General features: G+C 48.3%; 1 protein-coding gene across 1 annotated transcript in view; it reads left to right on the top strand.

Moving 5' to 3' along the window:
- The window catches only part of LOC144729707 (E3 ubiquitin-protein ligase HECW2-like), a 109,498-nt gene extending 91,642 nt beyond the window's left edge, over positions 1–17,856 (top strand). The window contains exons 29-31 of the mRNA XM_078610148.1: positions 4,551–4,636; positions 6,800–6,912; positions 10,752–17,856. Coding sequence (XP_078466274.1) covers positions 4,551–4,636; positions 6,800–6,912; positions 10,752–10,863 — 311 coding nt within the window. The 3' untranslated portion in view covers positions 10,864–17,856. The remainder of the gene's footprint in view (positions 1–4,550; positions 4,637–6,799; positions 6,913–10,751) is intronic.
- The last annotated feature ends 694 nt before the right edge of the window (positions 17,857–18,550 follow it).

Raw genomic sequence — 18,550 nt, forward strand, 5'->3', positions numbered from 1 at the left:
CATTCTGCGGCCCCGAATGCTCTGGACGCTCTTCACATTCCGACAGTCCCCAAAGAATGTCACGTTTGTGCTACTACTGAAGCTGTCGCGAGTGTTGGGAGCGTTGAGAGGGGGCAGCCCTGTTCGGCGTTTACGTGGCAGCGCTCGTGCGTGTGTGCAGGCTTACAGGCCTGCCTGGGGCCTCACAGGCATCGCAGACCTAGCAGTTCTCGCAGTCTCGCAGGCCTCACAGGCTTTGCAGGCCTTGCATGCCTGCCTGGGGCCTCGCGGGCCTTGCAGGCCCCACGGGTGCTGCCTGGGGCTTCACTGGGCTGCCCGGGGCCTCGGCGGAGGAATGTGAAGCTGTGCAAATTGGTTTCTGTTCAAGATGGCAACTGCCAGGGATGTCTTGTCTCCCCAACATGAATCCACCTTACCCATCACTCTTGCCCCGTCCCTTGATTTGTAGTTGGTTAGCGGTTTGTGACTAAACTCGGCAAACGTAGTATTTACGTTCTTGAGTTTCGCTGCACTGGCAGCACGTTCCATGCGGAGTTCACGTGAGGGTTTCACTCTCCGCTGTTCAGCATGCCATTCACGGGTCGGTGAATGGTTCTTTTTTTTCTGTGCTTTGGTAAAAATGTGCTGATGTCGCCATAAGGATCAGTAAGTCACCACAAGGAATGCATTTCAGACATTTAATCGAGATCTGAATCTTCTCCTTTGGCTTTAAATATCTTGCCACCTCCTTGCCATTTAGAACTGGTTTGTTCCCTTCATGCCTGTCTGTAGGCTTCATGCAAGGATGCCCTACAACTACCTGTCCCTCAAGTGAAACTCGAATCCTGAGGAAATAATGGGGCTCGCTGTTTTCATGAACCCACAGTGCAATACACTGACGGTAGTTATATAGCGTATTAATGCAAGTGCTTCTCAAGGGACATGGTCAACCTGAAGGAAGGAAGCATTTACTTATTTTATAGAGAGAAAGAGATAATCAGTCATAGAGGAAAATATTAGTTTTTGGCTGTGGACTTGACTAGGGGCAGGGAGTCAACAGCACAGATGGCTGGTGGAATGGAGTTCCACTCCATGAGGGCACGAGAGGAGAAGGGGAGTGATCTCTCACCGAGCAAAGGCTGACCGGAGGACTTCAGCACAACGCCTTGGTTTTCCAGAGTGGGGGGTGTAGAGGGGAGTAAAGTGAGACGAGATGGGAGAGCTGGGCATGTGATGCATGGAGCAATCGTGAAGGTTGTGAAGGCAGTCTTGGAGTCGATCAGGGCTTTGGTTTGGAGCCAGGGGGGGGGGATCGGAGTAATGGTGTGAAGTGGTAACATTTACAGGTGCAAGCGGGGAGTATGGCAGCAGTATTTAGCGGCATTCTGGACTGTCCGGAGTTTGGAGGTAAGCGACTTGGGGAGGTTGCAGTCGGCCAGTTGGGATGTCATGAAGGGATGGATGATTCTAGATTTGAAGCTTTTTTTCATCTATGTGACTTTACCGAAAGAACCATAGAGTATGGATTGATGATTGTCTAAATGGCAGCAGGGCTAAGGATATGACAGATAGGATTCAGAGATCATTGGTAGCAGTGTTCGATGTCTGCTGGAGCAAATGGAGACTTGAGAGGAGGTGGCCTAAGGAGGGAAGAGAAGAAATTCACGAGGTAGTGGTCACTTAATGTAATGGGTTAAATAGGGGTGAGAGTGATGGCCTTGGTGTTAGAGATGACAAAGTAAGGAGGTTGGCCCTGGGAGTGAGTGGGGAGAGTGGGAGACGAGATTAGTTGGGATTGATCCATGGATTTCAAGAGTGACTGGAAAGGTGGAGGAAAGATGTGGTGGGTGCGGGACACAGGAGATTATATTTCATCTGTGGCAATAGGGCCCCACGTTGTGTGGATACCAGTTATATCGTGTGTGTTTTAGCTGTGGGAGAAAACTAAGAAACCAGGAGGAAACCCATGCAGAACACAGGGATGACATAAAAACTCCACATCAAAAAGCACCCAAGTCGGAAATCGGACCCTAGGCCCTTTTCTGTGCGAGGAATGATTGCTGCCACTGCGCCAGCCTGCAGCGCGCACATTTAGAAATGGCTTTCATGTAAATCACCTCCATGAAATAATTTTCTAGCACTGTATTTGGATTCAAAATGGTACCGTTCTTCAGGCATCCTGTTGGGCTTAAGCCACACAGTCACATCTTGTGCTCATATTCGGTGACAAGCATCAATGCCATATTTAAGGGGGTGATAATCTCAGAGTGCATTTTAATGGAATGAAAACAAAACCAAACTTGGTTATTGAACCACGAGTGCTGTGCCGCATTTTGTGACCATATTTCGACCGTAACGTTTGCCAGCATTACTGTTTCAAAATTCCAACTTTGGTGTTAGGGGCATGCGTGCATTTTGAACGTAATTGCAGTCATTACGGAGGAAAAGGTCTGTAACTAAATAATTGGAGTGGAGCCGTTCTTCTGTCACAGAGCCAATCGATGTAAAATCCCAGGCATCTGCAGAGCAACTCGAGGCAAACGCCTTCCCTTGATACTCTTAGCACTGAGTCTTGGAACATTGTACAATCGACACCACACAGCAGCGATCTCCTCTTGGAGAATACTCTTCAATAATAGCTCCAGCGCTCATCAGAAACCAACAATTAGCTCGAGAAGTAACTCTGTCCTTCATCCTAGACATAACTACAACTTTAGCCTCAACTCTTTACTTACCATGAACCCTTGTCTTGACCTGCTGTACGGTATTCCGAACATCAACGCTGTCACCCATTCCTCAATTCTTGTAGCACGCCCCTGACGACTACATCATTCCATTCTGTCATCGTTTTTGTAAGCTTTGTCGAGCACCTTGATTAAAAGTGCTCTATAAATATAAATTACATTAAGTAAGGCTCTAATTGTAGCTTACGCACCTCTCTCAACACCCCCACCCCTCCTTTCAATTCACCAGAATTATTTCCAGTTTATAGTTGAATGAAATTGTTATTAAATATGACACCAATGCCCCAATTAAACAATGAAGTGCCAGTTAGATCATCAATCTGGCCCTAAGCTGTTAATCTTTCACCGCATGTTCTGATTGTTCACATTACATCAGAGCAGAGCAGCACAGGCTGTGCCAACATCCTCGCTGCCTGGGCCCCTCCCTACCATGCCAGCAGCCGCCACAGCGGGCTCCAGGGCTCCAGGGCTTGCCGAACACGATTCGTGCCGACGTGGCCACGTCTCGGACCCATTGCCAACGCTTCGGTTTACGTGCTTTCGTAAACTTTAGCGGAGCCCGACACAGTGGGTCACACACCTGTAATCCAGCGCTTTGGTGACGAGGGTTAGTCGTGAAAAAGTGTCTGTGAACTTATCCTATGCAGACCTTGTGAGTTATCCTGTCGTATGTGTGGGGTTTCTTCTAGGCACTCTGCTTTGCTCGCACATGCAAAACACTCATTGAACATCCATTTAGTCAACATTCCAATGCAGCTGCCTCCTGGAAAAAAACATTGACCCTCTCTGTTGGCTTTCTGAGATGAATGACATTCTTATTATGTGCGTGATATATACAGTTTTAACGCAGCCTACTTTACTACCTGATGTGGTTTGTAAATATCAGCATGGAGAAGACAAAGGCGGCCGAACATAGTGTTGACCTCATGTGTTGTGCCCGCATTATTAGCTGCCCTCTAAAGCCCATGTTCTTAGTCATGGCTCGGCTCAGGCTTGGCTCTGACCTCAAGCGAGCTGGCTCAGAGCCACCGTGCTCAGCTTGAGAAGCTCTGAGCCTGGTCCCAGCCGTGCTCAGCATGGGTCCCATGAGGCTGAGGCTGAGCCAGGCCACGGCTTAGCCGCTCCCTCGTGCGTTCCTGAACGCAACTGAGCAGCTCAAGCCAAAGCTGAGCCGCTCGGAATACAGCCATGACGTGACTCGCCACTGCAGTTGACACGGCTACGCGGAGGATCATTATCGTGTCTCAAGGCCTGGGTGATCAGCCTCGATGGGGATGATAAGAATGACCTGCTGGCGATGTGACACCCCGCGGAATCCCCTCCCCACCTCTCCTTGGCAACGGGATTGGCGGGCGCGCGCGCATGATGAGCAAGGGCCTCTGTTCGCTTGAGCCGACGGGAAGGTGCCGAAACCTCACCACGACTTGCGCAGAGAAGTTCATGAATTGCACCTCGAGTCTAAATGGCTCCGTATTGTAAGGACAACTTGGGGAGTAATATACTTTGAAAAATGTGATTTTCTAAACGGAGATATTTCTACGTTAATTTATTGTTTAGAAGTTTCCGTGCGATTGTTTTAGTCAAGAATCAATTATATATTTATAGACGCCAGAAAGGCACGACTAAGAACTTGGCATGACGGTGTTTGGCAGTGTTTGGTGGCGGAGTATTAACGACAAATCCGGTCCGATAATTACGTGGCCTAACCAAAAACTCAGTTCCGATTGCAATTTCCATTCCCCCGTGTACAGCTCGTTGACTTGCAGTATACCTTGACAATGAAATGTGTGTGTGTGTGTGCCCCTGTGCCTCGTTCGATGTGCTCAGGATACCACGACAGCCACATCGTCATGCGCTGGTTCTGGGCGGCCGTGGAGAGGTTCAACAACGAGCAGAGGCTGAGGCTGCTGCAGGTTGCAACATGCAGAGCACCAGACACACACAGCAGCCCCCCTAGCACAGACCACACCACCACAAAGATCAGATACAAAGATCCCCCGTATAGCCTGAACAGACTGTTAGGGCAAGTGCTGTTAGCGAGCACCTATAAAGGCCGGCATGGCACACGAGGGGTTGGGTAACCAACACCACGCACGGCCGCGATTGTCTCCCTAGTGGCGATGTTTACACATCGCACCAGGTACTCATTTGAGGCTGAGTCGACCTACGGGAGGCCCAGGACCGGTTCAGATAAACGTCACTGGGTGTTGGCCGTGAGCGGGAATCAAACTCGGCTTTCCGTGTTCGTAGTGCAGTGCGCGAACCGCTCCACCACCACGCCACACTCACAGCGGCCCTCCTAGCAGAGACAGCACCACCACTCACGGCAAGCACTCTTCGAGATCAGCTGTACGTGGCATGTGTGCAATGTATTATACATGTAGGCATGTGACCCTTCACCTCTCTGGCTATTCAATCAATTGTCATGCTTCAAGTGCGAGATTGGATGTCATCCTTTATTTTTTTATTTTGTTTTGTTTTTGCCATCTCGTTTGTATTGTTTGTCGTGTTGTTTGCCTCATGTCTCCTGTTTTGTCTGTTCTGCCGGTCTAAATGTAACAGTGAATCATTTGCATGCAAGCTGCGTACATCGCAAGTGGATTATTTAGTGCACTATTCCGTTTGTGTCTTGTGAGCATATCAATCAATTTTATTTGAATAGATGCGTTGGCACACATGCCTATATTCATTCGCTACAACTACAATAAAACTCAACACATTCGTCAATAACACTGCCATAAAAAAAAAGTTTGAACACATGGCACGTAAGAATGTAAGCCTATCTCACCGTTCGTGCTGTATATTTCTCATTCACGCATCATGGAAATTCGTGCTGAAAACTTTAAGTTTTCCGTCGACATCTTTCCACCAACGTGCGTTCATTTCTTTGAATGCCAACTTGTTCACCTTTGACTGGCAGCGGCCGAGTGGGTGGCACCGCGAGTTTCCATCACAGAGGTGGCAGCCAGTGGTGAGAGTTGGCCTGCGGTTCAGGGTTTCGCATTGTGCAAACCACCGTTCTTGTTTTTTTTTACCAAACTCTTGCTGTTAACAAGAACTTGAACTTGGCGGACACCCTTTCCACTATGCATGTTTAACTTCTTTCGCACAGTACGTAGCCAACCGCGCTAATCGGAGGAGCGGGGAAAAGGACAACAAACTAACAGCAAAAAGAAGTTTTAAAGAAATTCGTTTTCAATCTAGATGATTTAAAAGTGCATAGCTCCGGTGGCTTCCTAATATCGGAAAGAAGAGCGTTCCAGACGGCCGCTGAAGCGCATCGGATAGCGCGCGATGTGGTGACCATCTTTATTCGATGATAGCCAAACGCCGCTTGCTGCGAGGATGACTGGAGTTCGCATGATGGTTTGTGTTTCTTGAGATCAGGAAGGTATTGTGGTTCAGTTGTGGCAAGCACTTTGTGTACAATGAGTGCGACACTGCCGCATCTCTGCCTCGTGCAGAATAGGTTTAGGAAAGGCCGAGTAATGATGTTTATCTTGGGGGGGAATTGGCATCGCCCTGCAGAAGGGGATTAGAGGGCTCATCGATATCCCACAGATGTTCGGCCTCCTCATGCACATTTCATCTTAAACTTTTAGACACAAAAAAACACATAAATCACAGTAGGGGGACTCCTCATGTCTGCGGTGAAGTGGGGTATGCATTACAGGTAAAATAATTTGCAGATCAAATCAGGAGTTTGCAGTGTATAGGTATGTTCTTACAGTGTGTGTTCTGATGGTGATCACGTGTTGAACCTGTGTGAGCCTAAATACAATTTAAAAAGCTCAAAACAACACGCGATGTTTCTGGCATTGGCCAAACATCCCAAGGCTGAAACATTACTGCCAAATGACTCCATTGGGATTCCACACAACAGCAGCAACATCGCCCCCACCTACAACAAACTTGGCAGGACCTTCTCGGAAAAGAGTCTTGTGACTCGTTGAAGTTTACATGGGTAAACAAGCGTAGTAGTAGTAGCAATGGTAATCGAGCAATTGTAGCCGCTGGTGTGGTGGTGGCGACAGATTGATCACCGCTGTGTCTCCCTCCTTGCGCCGTCCCCCCAGTTCGTCACCGGCACGTCGAGCATCCCGTACGAGGGGTTTGCGGCGCTGCGAGGCAGCAACGGGCCCCGCAAGTTCTGCATCGAGAAGTGGGGCCGGATCACCTCGCTGCCCAGGTGAAGGCCACGTTCCGTGAGCCGCCGTCGCCCAAACCGCACGGCGTTCGACCTCCCCCCCCCCCCCGCCCCCCCCCCCCCCCCTTGGCGAACCCAGCCCAGCAAACGCCGTTAGCGATCGGCAATTCACAAACTGATTTGCGTCGCACGTAAAGAAGTGTTCTGTGCTGGAGAGTAAATATATTATTTACGTGCGGTATTTTGGTGATGTGGAAACATTGCTTTGATTGACGTCGTTTCGATATTCCTCGTCGGAATGGAACGCATTCCCGACGTTAACCGGGGTATTACTGTCCACCTATCAAATACAGAGCTCCAGCGTTAATCTTCATGCACCGTTACGTGCTGGTCGTGCATCAGTGTTCACGTCGCGCCCCCCGTCAATGCCCTGCTGAGTATCCGGCCCTAGCGGCGAGTGAACTCTGCGACCTACGACTCTGCCTCGACGTTGCAGCTGTAATCGGAACATGAAAAAAACTGAAAGTGAACGATTGTCGCAAGACATCTGCCCGTATGTGCACACTTGAACGAGACACATTCACAATTACTTTTGCCGCCGACGCGTACTTCACAATTCTGCACAGTGGTGGGAGAATGGCAAACACAGCGGTTTTAATAATATGCTTCTCAGTATGAAAAATAAGAATAGCTTTTACCCTTTCTGGCAATAAAACAGTTGTTACGGTTGGGCTGTTGAATAACCAACTGAAGAAGACAATTGCCACTGGCCCATTGTGTAAAGAGGGAACTGATCATTGATGCTGTCCTGTAGCTTCGTTGGGTAATTGTCAAAGTGCTTTGTCGACTACAGAGTGAAAATTGAAGACTGGCAACATTCTCAAGAGTAGGCCAGTGTATGCCAGCGTCACAGCCTGCTTGTATTCCTCAAACACCGCAGTTTGCTAATACTGCGTCAAATTATTCGTTGATTGATACTCACCTGGCTAAAATAATTTCACCTAGTTTAACGTCCCTGATTTCAGGCAGGCAGCAAGTCAACACGGAAACTTTCCTGCAGTGTCCGTTGCAGAGTTGCTCATCAAGAATTTTGCGTTGCAGTTGCACCACTTAAAAGTTAACGCCACTCTCCATGAACTTTTCAAGTAAACTTTTAACGCCACTCTCCATGAACGTTTCAAGTGGTGCAGTTGCAGCACAACATTCTCACGGGGACCAACTCTGCACCGCCAAACCTGGAGTGGCTCGGGGCTAGTGGGGCCACCCTGCCTGCGCTGAGGTCATCCATAGCCGCCCCACTCTGCGTCACATGACACGACACCAAAAGCCCACTCAAGAGGCCCTACAGCACGCAGTTTGGAGAGACCGCCGGTTAGAGTGAGGGCACCCCCTCTCCCCCCTGTGTTTGCGATGCGACGTCCGGGTTTTTCTTTGCGAAGCTCAATCACCCACCACCACCACGTGGCCACCAAACAAGACGACAGAGCTTTTGTTCTCGAGTGCTGCGCTGTGCGCTCAGCGAAGCAAAACGCCCGGCTCAGAACGATCTTGATGACACAGTGTACGCGTTTCGAGTATTTGGCTGCTATAATTTTCCACGTGATAAGCCCACTTTGTCGACCTATCATTTGCGGCAAAGGTCGCTTCGGGAAAAATAGCTATATAGCTCAGTCGGCCTTACCTGGTAAAAAAATTAAATGATGTTTAAGTTGAGTACGTCCTGCAGTTAGCGTTGACACATGAAGCAAGTCGGTTGTTGCAATAATGAGAGGATTGTGTTGTGTGCCTAATTCAAGCATGCGTCAAGTTTTTGAATTCGGATTAAGCTTCGTAAGTAAGCATTGTTTAGGAGTTGTTTTTAATACGGCTAGTGTTTCCAATTCACACACATTGGATATGCTCCTTTTACTAAACTAACTAAACTCATTTTTTTTAAATTTTAAACTAAACTAAACTTTTTATTTTACCAGGTAAGGCCCACTGAGCTCTATAGCTCTATTTCAGAAGTGACTTGGCTATCACAAATGATAGCTCAATAATGTGGCTTATTGTATGGAAATGTATAGCAGCCAAATACCCTAAACGCATCTTTATAAATGTGGAAGGAAAAACCGGAGGACCTGGAGAAAAATCCACACGACCACAGGAAGAACATGAAAACTCTTAATTTACAGCCGTCAGGGTTGAAATCGAACCCACGACCTCCTTTATACCAGGCGAGGCAGTTAACATCTCTAGCCACCGAGATGTTAACTAGCTAGCATACTATCGATATAAACTCAATAATACAAATATGTTATAAACTTATGTTATAATGGCATTACCGCTTCATGTACTTCCAGTTTTCAAGACTCTTGATGAGTTTTCAGCTCACTTAAATAAATAATTATATTTTATGTACGTATATCTGAAATCTTAAATGTCAGAGGAATGCGAGTCTCCCGTGAAAAAGAGGCACTGACTCTCAGTAGGACCCTGTCAACTTTAAACAATGAAGATTTAAATTATTTAAATCAAGAGGATAACTATTTTCTTGCCAGTGTCAATGTTTCTGCATCCAACTTCATTGACCACTCTGGCCTGGATGAATCCATCGGCCTTTACATGATAATAATAAACATTTATAACGAGCATTCCATCTGAGGATCCTAATGCGCAAAATGTTTGGCACGCAATTTAAAAGATGCTCGATCTTGGAAAATATTCATTTGACTCACATTGGGGCTCATAATGACTGTCATAATGCTGTTGATAAACTTAGGTTTTCCGTCCAGAGAGTGGCGGTAATTGTAGCGCAACACCTCGATCATATACAAGGAGCTGGTCGCTGACCCCACACATAAACCGCTGGGGTTCGACCTCTAACCCAGGAAACAGTGGTCAGCCCTAAACCTCTGCAGACCAGGGTACGGCAGATGCGGTCACCTCCATCATATTTGATGGAAAATGGAAAAGAGTCGGCAATTTGACTGCGGTCGCCAGGCCAGACCATGGGTCACATGATCCTGCACTGCACCCTGCACCACCGATTCACAGACCATGGGTCACATGATCCTGCACTGCCCCCTGCACCACCGATTCACAGACCATGGGTCACATGATCCCGCACTGCCCCCCTGCACCACCGATTCACAGACCATGGGTCACATGATCCTGCACTGCCCCCTGCACCACTGATTCACAGACCATGGGTCACATGAACCCGCACTGCCCCCCTGCACCACCGATTCACAGACCATGGGTCACATGATCCTGCACTGCCCCCCTGCACCACCGATTCACAGACCATGGGTCACATGATCCTGCACTGCCCCCCTGCACCACCGATTCACAGACCATGGGTCACATGATCCCGCACTGCCCCCTGCTCCGCCGATACATAGACCATGGGTCACATGATCCTGCACTGCCCCCCTGCACCACCGATTCACAGACCATGGGTCACATGATCCCGCACTGCCCCCTGCTCTGCCGATACATAGACCATGGGTCACATGATCCCACACTGCCCTCTGCACTGCCGATCCACAGGGCATGGATCACATGATCCAATACTGCATGTACCGTGAATTCACAAGCAGTATCACTAACGTCCACCAAACCTTCACAGAAGCTGTTGAACAGCTTCATAACCTCGACACACATACACGTATACGTGTATCATTGCTAACTTCACCTTGCCATCCTAAAGAAGAAGCAGCAATAGATCTGGATGTGCCGGTTCTTGGCAAATATAATTTTGACGCTTGACCACATGATGGGGCCATGATGGTCATCACATCCACAATTGTCGCACTGATTAAAACAAAATCGGAGCCTCCAATCGTCCCGATGTTAACTTCTGTTGTACGTGACACGCGTGTCCGTGCTGTCCCACACAGAGCCCACACGTGCTTCAACCGCTTGGATCTGCCTCCCTACCCGTCGTACGCCATGCTCTACGAGAAGCTGCTCACCGCCGTGGAAGAGACGAGCACCTTCGGCCTGGAGTAAGCAGCCCCAAGAGCGACCGCTGCCGACCGGCACCCTGCACCCCCGGGGCCTTCCGCATCCTTCTCGGGCACAAGTGGCGAGAGACACACGACGGAGGTGCCAGGGCTCTGGAGTGTGCACGCAAACCGCCGCGTCCCCGCCTGCTCGCCGCTGCAGTTACGTCGAGGAAGTTTTGGTGGCCTTGGGATGGGACGCCGCCACTCTGAATTGTGAATACTCTTGTCGGCCACATTGTATAACTTTAATGTGTCCTGAAGCGTGGAGATGCATTTCTTTAGAAAGCATGAAGAAAAACAACTTGCAATTGATTCCACATCCGAGCACAAGCCCTCACCGCCGAGTCAGCCGGCCCATGGCTAACCAGCGCACAGTCTGCAGCCGTCGTTATGACAAAGACAGCTAGGGGACATCAATGGAGCTGGAGCCATGAGCGGTCTCGTCCGTGACAGCGACGACGACGACACGTCTTTCGTTTGGTGGTGGCGCAAAGCGCAGCTGTGAGGTCCTGGATGCTGCATTGCAGAAGGATGTCTTCATCAGCCTCCTCCCGGGAAGTCAACCGTGTGGTGCCGCAGATATTGTTGCCATCGGTTGGGCAACCTCCAAGCGCCCGCCACACAATATGCCCCAAGATTCCTGCGGTAGTGCCACGGAATGATGCCCGATCAGTGTAATAATAATTATATTTAATTTGTATTTATTTTTTATTCGGCATCATTCATGCAGATCGCGGATTCAAACGCGGGTTTTTTTTTTGCACGGAGGCGTGGTAAACCACAGACAATTTCCCAAGCTCTGTGGTTCTATAATGAGAATGTTTGGCTGACCCCGCGCGTTTGAGGGGAGGGGGGGGGGTAGCGGCGGTAATGCTCAATCCCCACACAGAAGGGGATTAACCCACTGCCACACTGTGGCCAAGCCAGGATTTTGTGTCCTTGACTCCCCACGTCGGGAATTTTCTGAGTTCGTGTGATCCTCCAACCCTCGGAGAATAAAAGTGTCGCTGATGACACCTGCACGGTGCACTTAAAACTAAACTTTTTTATTTGTATTAAACTATTTTTTATTTTATTCGTGAAAGCCCACTGAGCAATGTAGCTCTTTTTCAGAAGCGACCAGAAATGATAGCTCAACGAAGTGGCTTATCAGGTGGAAATTTGTAGCAGCCAAATACCATGTTGTTTCTAAATGTGGAGGGGAAAACGCGGAGGGCCCGGAGAAAAATCCACATGACCACGGAGAGAAAATGCAAACTTTAAATACACAGGCGTCAGGGTTGGGATCGAACCCACGAACTCCTGTATACCAGGCGAGGTGGTTAACATCTCCTAGCCACCACGGTCGTCGCTTGAGCTGCACAGAGCAGCCGCTCGCTCGCTCTCCCACGAAGGCGCTGCTCTCTGCCCCCGGTCTGAAACTGGACACAGCTGGACTTTCAAATATTGACTTTCATTCATACGGTGAAGAAATTAAAGAAGTCATTTCATACACGACATTTTAAACGAAAGCACGCAGCACGGCTGGCATTTCCACGCAAAAACACGCACGCTTTACGTGCAGAGTGCAAACGGGACTGTAACCCGGAAACGGCGTTTAACCGCGCAGCTCGCGTACTTTTTTAGCCGTGCAGTACGTGCTTTGCGTATCTTTGTAAACTTGCGGTTTTTGTTCAAAGTGATTTGTTATGTCACTCGACGCAGAATGATTTTAGCACCTAGAAATGTTTACAGGCTGTACGTGGAGTCTTCTACACGGCGTATATTCTGTTCTGTCATGTGCTTTTATAAGGATCTTGTCACTCGACAATATGTAGCGCGACTCGTTGTCTTCTTCCGAATGTTTGCATGTGGCTGATGAACGTCCGCTCCAGTGGTCATTGGTGACTCTCGCTTCTCTCTCATCGCCCATCATCAGTGTAGAGGCCGTAGAACCTGGACGCAAAGCGCGCACATCTGGCGCAGGTCGGATGTTTACTGCACAACCGGGAAACACTTGTCAGAGCGGTGCAGAACAATCAGTTGTTCATTACTTACTTGTTTACCCAGGAAAGCCACAATGAGTCCCAAGACAATTTTTCATAAAGGTTCTGCTACATTGGGATGCTTGGCCAACACCAGCAACATTGTATGTATTTAATTAAATTATAAAACTTTGTTTTTTTATCAGGTAAGGTCCACTGAGCTATATAGCTCTTCTGCAGAAGCCACCTGGCCACAAATGATAGATTATTGCAGCGGCTTATCACGTGGAAATTTATGTCAGCCAAATACTCCGGAGGACCCGGAGAAAAATCCACGCCACAATGGAGAGAACATGCAAACCTAAAATATACAGCAGGCATCAGGGTCGGGATCGAATCCACGACTTCCTGTATACCAGGCGAGGTAGTTGACATCTCGCCATCATGGTGCCCATTCGCTATTGGGAAGCCGGAGAACCCAGAGGACAACCGTGCAGACCAAGGGAAGAACATAACAACTCAATGCAGAAAGGTGCCAGGGCCAGGAGTTGAACCCAGGTCCTTCTTGCTTTGGGGCACAGGTGTTACCACTGTACTGCCACCCTGTGTTGCCCCTGCAGAATGGTATAGATACAGCTAGGGCCAGTCCATTGGAGAAGGTAGTTTATTAATTTCTCATCAACAACATTGAACAACTGTGCACTTCAAGGCAGTAATTTCAATCGCCTAACAATTTGCAACCAGTCACGAAGCTCGTGACTTGCTGCAAATGCAACCTGGTTGTAAGTGCATTCCTAAAAAAGCCATAGATTGTAATTAACAACGCATTGTGCGTGAGCCTACCCCACTGTGATGATACTCACCAGGTATCGGTCGTGCCCACGCCTGCTGGGGCTGTGTAAACCCAGCAGCAGATTCATTGTTCTTCTCTACCCGTGTGGCACTTGGCAAGAGTCCTAGTGCAGTGGTAATTGGCATTGCTCTCTACTTTGGCTGCAGACGCATTTTCATGGAGATGCAGCACTGCATCGCCTTAGATAACGCTCTGCACACACGCATTGAGGAGCGGCACATTCAGACATAATCAACTTCACCCTTTATCGGTTTGAAAGCTGTGTTTTCAGCAGTCAGTTGACAATCTAATAACTTTATCTTGATCGCCAAATTGTAAGGTTGTTTTGCTTCAAATTTGCGTCATGCTTTACAATCATTCTTAAAACGTTCAAGTCACAATATTTTTTTTTTATTGAAGCTTGCGGCAGAGAAACACACCTCCCACCACAAGCGTGTGCGGTTTGTGTCCAGGTGTCCTCAGGCCTCAAGGCTGATGGTCAGCTGACAGTTTCCTTGCACCCGGTACAGGGCTCTCCACGCTCTGTGACAGCAATGGCTGCGAGCTGTATTGGCAGTGAGGCTACTTGTGACAATATCGACCGAGTGGACCTTGCTGCATCTTCGCCCTCCATCCTCATCATCCTCCCCCTCCCCAACTTCCCTCCTTGAGACCCTGAAAAAAAAGTTTTTTAAAATTGATATTTACCAGCGGAAATATTTTATGTTAATGCAGGGCCATGTTTTGATTGTCAGGACCGTATCCCACCCGCTGGGAAGTTTCTGGATTCGCCTCTGCTCCACGTTATCTGTTCCACCCCAACTGCTTCCTAGCGATCTTTCAGGAAATTACCAAAGATGCCATCTGCTCCAGAGTGGACATTAAAGCTACTGTAACGTCAACCGTACTAGATCATTGTGCGTCAACGTCTTATCCCAAGTTCAAGATTTTAAATTACTTTTCAACTAAATTACAAAAAATTCATTGTATCATTGTCTACATCGGTCTCCAAAATTATGAATTGGAGTGGACTCACCTCAATAACTGATTGCTATACGTAAGTAAATATACAGTACTGTTTATCATGTATTATCGGCCACTTTGCATACATTTAATCTACTCGCGTACGAATGTGTTTATGTGGGTAAGCACCAGTAGACATGGGCCTGTATCAATATGCATGTGCATGGACACCCAGGCACACAACGGATACCCAGGCACAACAATCTCAGCAGGCGTGGGCTGCGTCCGAGTGCACAGTCACCTGGCCACTCAGGGTTGTCCTTGCCCTGTCCCGAAGGCTCGGCTACATTCCTCAATGTGATGTTCGTTCAGCGAGTCGGTTTGAGGGTTGGGCTAAGACGCGGTCTTCGTGTGCAGGTGTGGTGTGCCAGTGGAGCCCCCTCACCCTTGTGAGCTCTCTAGCCTTGTTGGTTGTACTCGTAACACGTTTTGACAGACTGGCTCTGACGAGAGGATTTTGGTGCAAATTCCTCGTGGAGGTTTGCTCCCCCCCACTCCCCCCCCCCCCAAAGTCTCTCACTCCTTCACTTTCCCCCTTTAGCTATGAGGTGGAACATTGATAAGGCAAGAGACTAAACCTCCACTCTTGGGTTTGTATGTATGTTGAAAGTCTTTCGCATCGCACGGAGCCAACCGTGATAATCGGAGGTGTGGGGAAGGAAAAGAAACTAAACGCAAAAAAAGCAGTTCTAAGGAAATGAGTTTTCAGTCGAGATTTAAGAGTGCACCAATGCTCCAGTGGCTTCCTAATATCGGAAGGAAGAGCTTTGCAGGCGGCCGCAGAAGCGCTTCTGAAAGCACGCGATGCAGTGACCGTGTTTGTTCGATGGCTGGCCAAAATAAGGTATGGGCTTAATACAGTTGGTTTATCGATCTCACCAAGTTAAACATGTACACTTCAACGTAGAAGAAACTGAAAAGTAGACAAACTGTATTTTTCATTAAGGCATACCTATTTTAACCACTTGTATATACAGAAGTAAATTTTTATTTAAATGTACCAGGCACTTTTTATTATGGTTTATTATATAAATACCTTGGAAATTACTTCGGAATGACTCGGCTTGGTTTGTGATGTTACACAATGACAGTGTTCTGCATCGTGAGCCATGTGGTCTACTGGAGACGCGGCGCTGGCACGGGAAGCAACTGATTATGAAGCTGTTAGGCATATATATACGTGCACATGTAATCAAAATCCTTTCGGACCAGAAATATCATTGCCTTGGCAAAGTCCTGCACTGGGCTCCAGTTAAAGCTACATTCATAGTCTGTACAATTGTGACCCATCGTCCACACCTGCGTTGGTGCCGTGTAAACTTGCTGGGAGGTTCAGGGCAAGACAACTTCCCCTATCAGTGGTGGAGCCCAAGTCAGTGAGCAATTCTCTTTGCTCACCAATAAAGACATCTCATTCCAGTCCGGAAACAACCTCTGTGCATGTGTTTTCTGCTCCTCACTTTTTTAAAATCTAATGATGAAAAAAAAATGTTTTATTTGAAAACGTTTTCAGGGGGTTACATGAGCAGTGATGTTATCATGCAACCATTCGCATTCTGGACTCCCAATTGAATGCGTACTGTCAACCAACAGCAGAGGAAAGCAATTCCACCCACCAATGGGGCGTGAATCCCCTTGTTCTAAGTGACAAACAGACTGCGCGTCTCATCGTTTGGTGACGAGGAATTCCCACATGACATGTAATACACACACATGTGGCTTATGTATGTTTTGTTTGTACATTTTTAAGAATGTTGTTTGCGGACAATGCGTAACTCTCCTTTGGGCACGGAGGACTATTTGTGTTTTGTCCTTTTAGTCAACGCATCTGTTCACTTGCAGAGAACGCTCTCGCTGAACACGCGCGCATTCACTGGGCCGCATTTTGTCGCAATTGTGGACGGTTCGTGTCCGGGTGCGCACGAGATGACATCTCCGTTGCTGGACATCCCTCCGTGTTGGGAAGAAGGAGGGGACACGCGGCTGTGATGTAACCGGAGTGTGGACGGTCAGCTTGCCTCGTTTGCCGCTCTGCCCATTGTAGAGCAGCTCACGGGGGGGGGGGGGGGGGTAAACACTGGCCGAGCTTCCCAGTACTGGCACCGGTCAGCGGGAGGAAGCGCTGGTTCATGCCCACCACAAAGGGGGGCCGTCTCTGGCGTCACGAAGCGAAAACCTGCGTCCGTGCCGCGAACGAGGAATTGCTTTTACCAATGGGCACTTTGCTTGTCACTATTTATTTATGAACAAGTCACTTAAATGACGACGCGGGTGAAGCGCTGTAATATACGCGCCGGGTGTTTTATTCGTGCAGGTGAAGACGCCGCTGGGGTTTGTTACGGTGCAGGACTCATTGACGCGCAAGTTAACCAGCTTAAATGTACACTTTACATGGCGTGTGTTTGTGGTATATGCATTTGTGCTTACGGTGCATTTGGCTGATGACTCGTGACGATCCCATCGCCACCGCTGCATGGACCCAAACAAACCGATCTGGCCACGCGCTCGCCTGACCTGTGACCTGGATGAGGTGCGATGGCTGTACTTGGAGGTGCGTTTGTCTGTGGATACACCTAGAGGGCTGGCATCGACAGCGAGATGTCTTACGTTGCTTGTGTAATCAGAGCGTTGTTTGTATAGTATCGCAGTCGATTCGTGTTATAGCAGACACCAGAGTCCCGGTGTGTTATTCACAACATTTCATTATTTGTATGATTGTATTTTAAATTTCATTGTATAAAATGGTCGAGTAAGTGGAAGTCAGTTTTGAATGTGTTGTTTTTTTGTTTGTGTTGCTTTGGCTGCTTCAGTATCATTTGTGAAGGGTCGGTGCAAAGTCGCCGTTCAGGGCGTTGATTAACCGCGTGGACGAGGATTGTGGGTTTGTGAGCATGGACCAGACGTAGAGGGTCGGCAGTGCAGTACTCGGTGCGGGCTTTTTTTCTTTAGGTTTTTTTTTGTCGATAAAACGTTTGCATCAAGCAGATATTCCCACCGGCGTGTCACCAATATTTGCACATTTATATTTTCAAAGAGCGAGGGGTTTTTGCCGGAGCACGGCCTGTTGCATTCTCAAGCCGCCAATAGTGACCGATGGTACCGGACAGATCCGTTTTGTTGTCGATGTTCTCGGATTGTGTGCTGGAATCAAAACAATAAATGTCGTTTTTACTGTTGACGGACGGTGCTCCGAGCTATTCCCCCCCACGTGGTGATGCTTTGACTCTTCTACTACGTTCATACTGCACACGAGTGTGTGCTCTGTGTCGGTCAAATGTTTGTTTAGCCATTTCATGTGAATAAGCCGGTTTTTGTGTGAGAGTAGTAGCGACATTGACTTGGCATTCTCTTAAAACCAAAACACGTTTCTTCTAGCAATTGACCAGCAGCTATTGTTGTTTTTCGTGGTCCTGGAGCCCGGTGTACGATGTCGTGGCTCGAGCTGAGGGCGATGGTGTTCATTTCCACTGATAGTAGTAGCCCTGAGCCAGTGGTGGTGGAAATTCCACATTCCTGTGACGGTGGACTCGTCTTCCCAGAGCAAAGGATCGAATTTATGTGTGGGGTGTAACGGCAATCCACGCCGTGTGGCCCAATGCGAAGTTAATATCTGGTGCAACAGTAGCTCTGTTTAAATACGTCGAGGTGTTTTCATGCTTGGACCCAATATTCATTTTAGGTGTGGCGGCGGGGGGGGGGTGAAACACTTTTCGTGTAAAGTGCAGCCTCCAATATCCTACCTTCCCTTGGCCTCTGTGTGCAGTGACGAAGGCCCATTACCTGAAACGTCTTTCATTTTAAGGCCGCAGTTTTATTGACGAATGTGTTGAATTTGTTGTTGTTAACTGTGCATGTGCATCACTGTTAACGCA

The sequence above is a fragment of the Lampetra planeri genome, chromosome 2 (genome assembly GCF_965212315.1).
Source record: "Lampetra planeri chromosome 2, kcLamPlan1.2.h2, whole genome shotgun sequence".
NCBI classification, from domain to species: domain Eukaryota; kingdom Metazoa; phylum Chordata; class Hyperoartia; order Petromyzontiformes; family Petromyzontidae; genus Lampetra; species Lampetra planeri.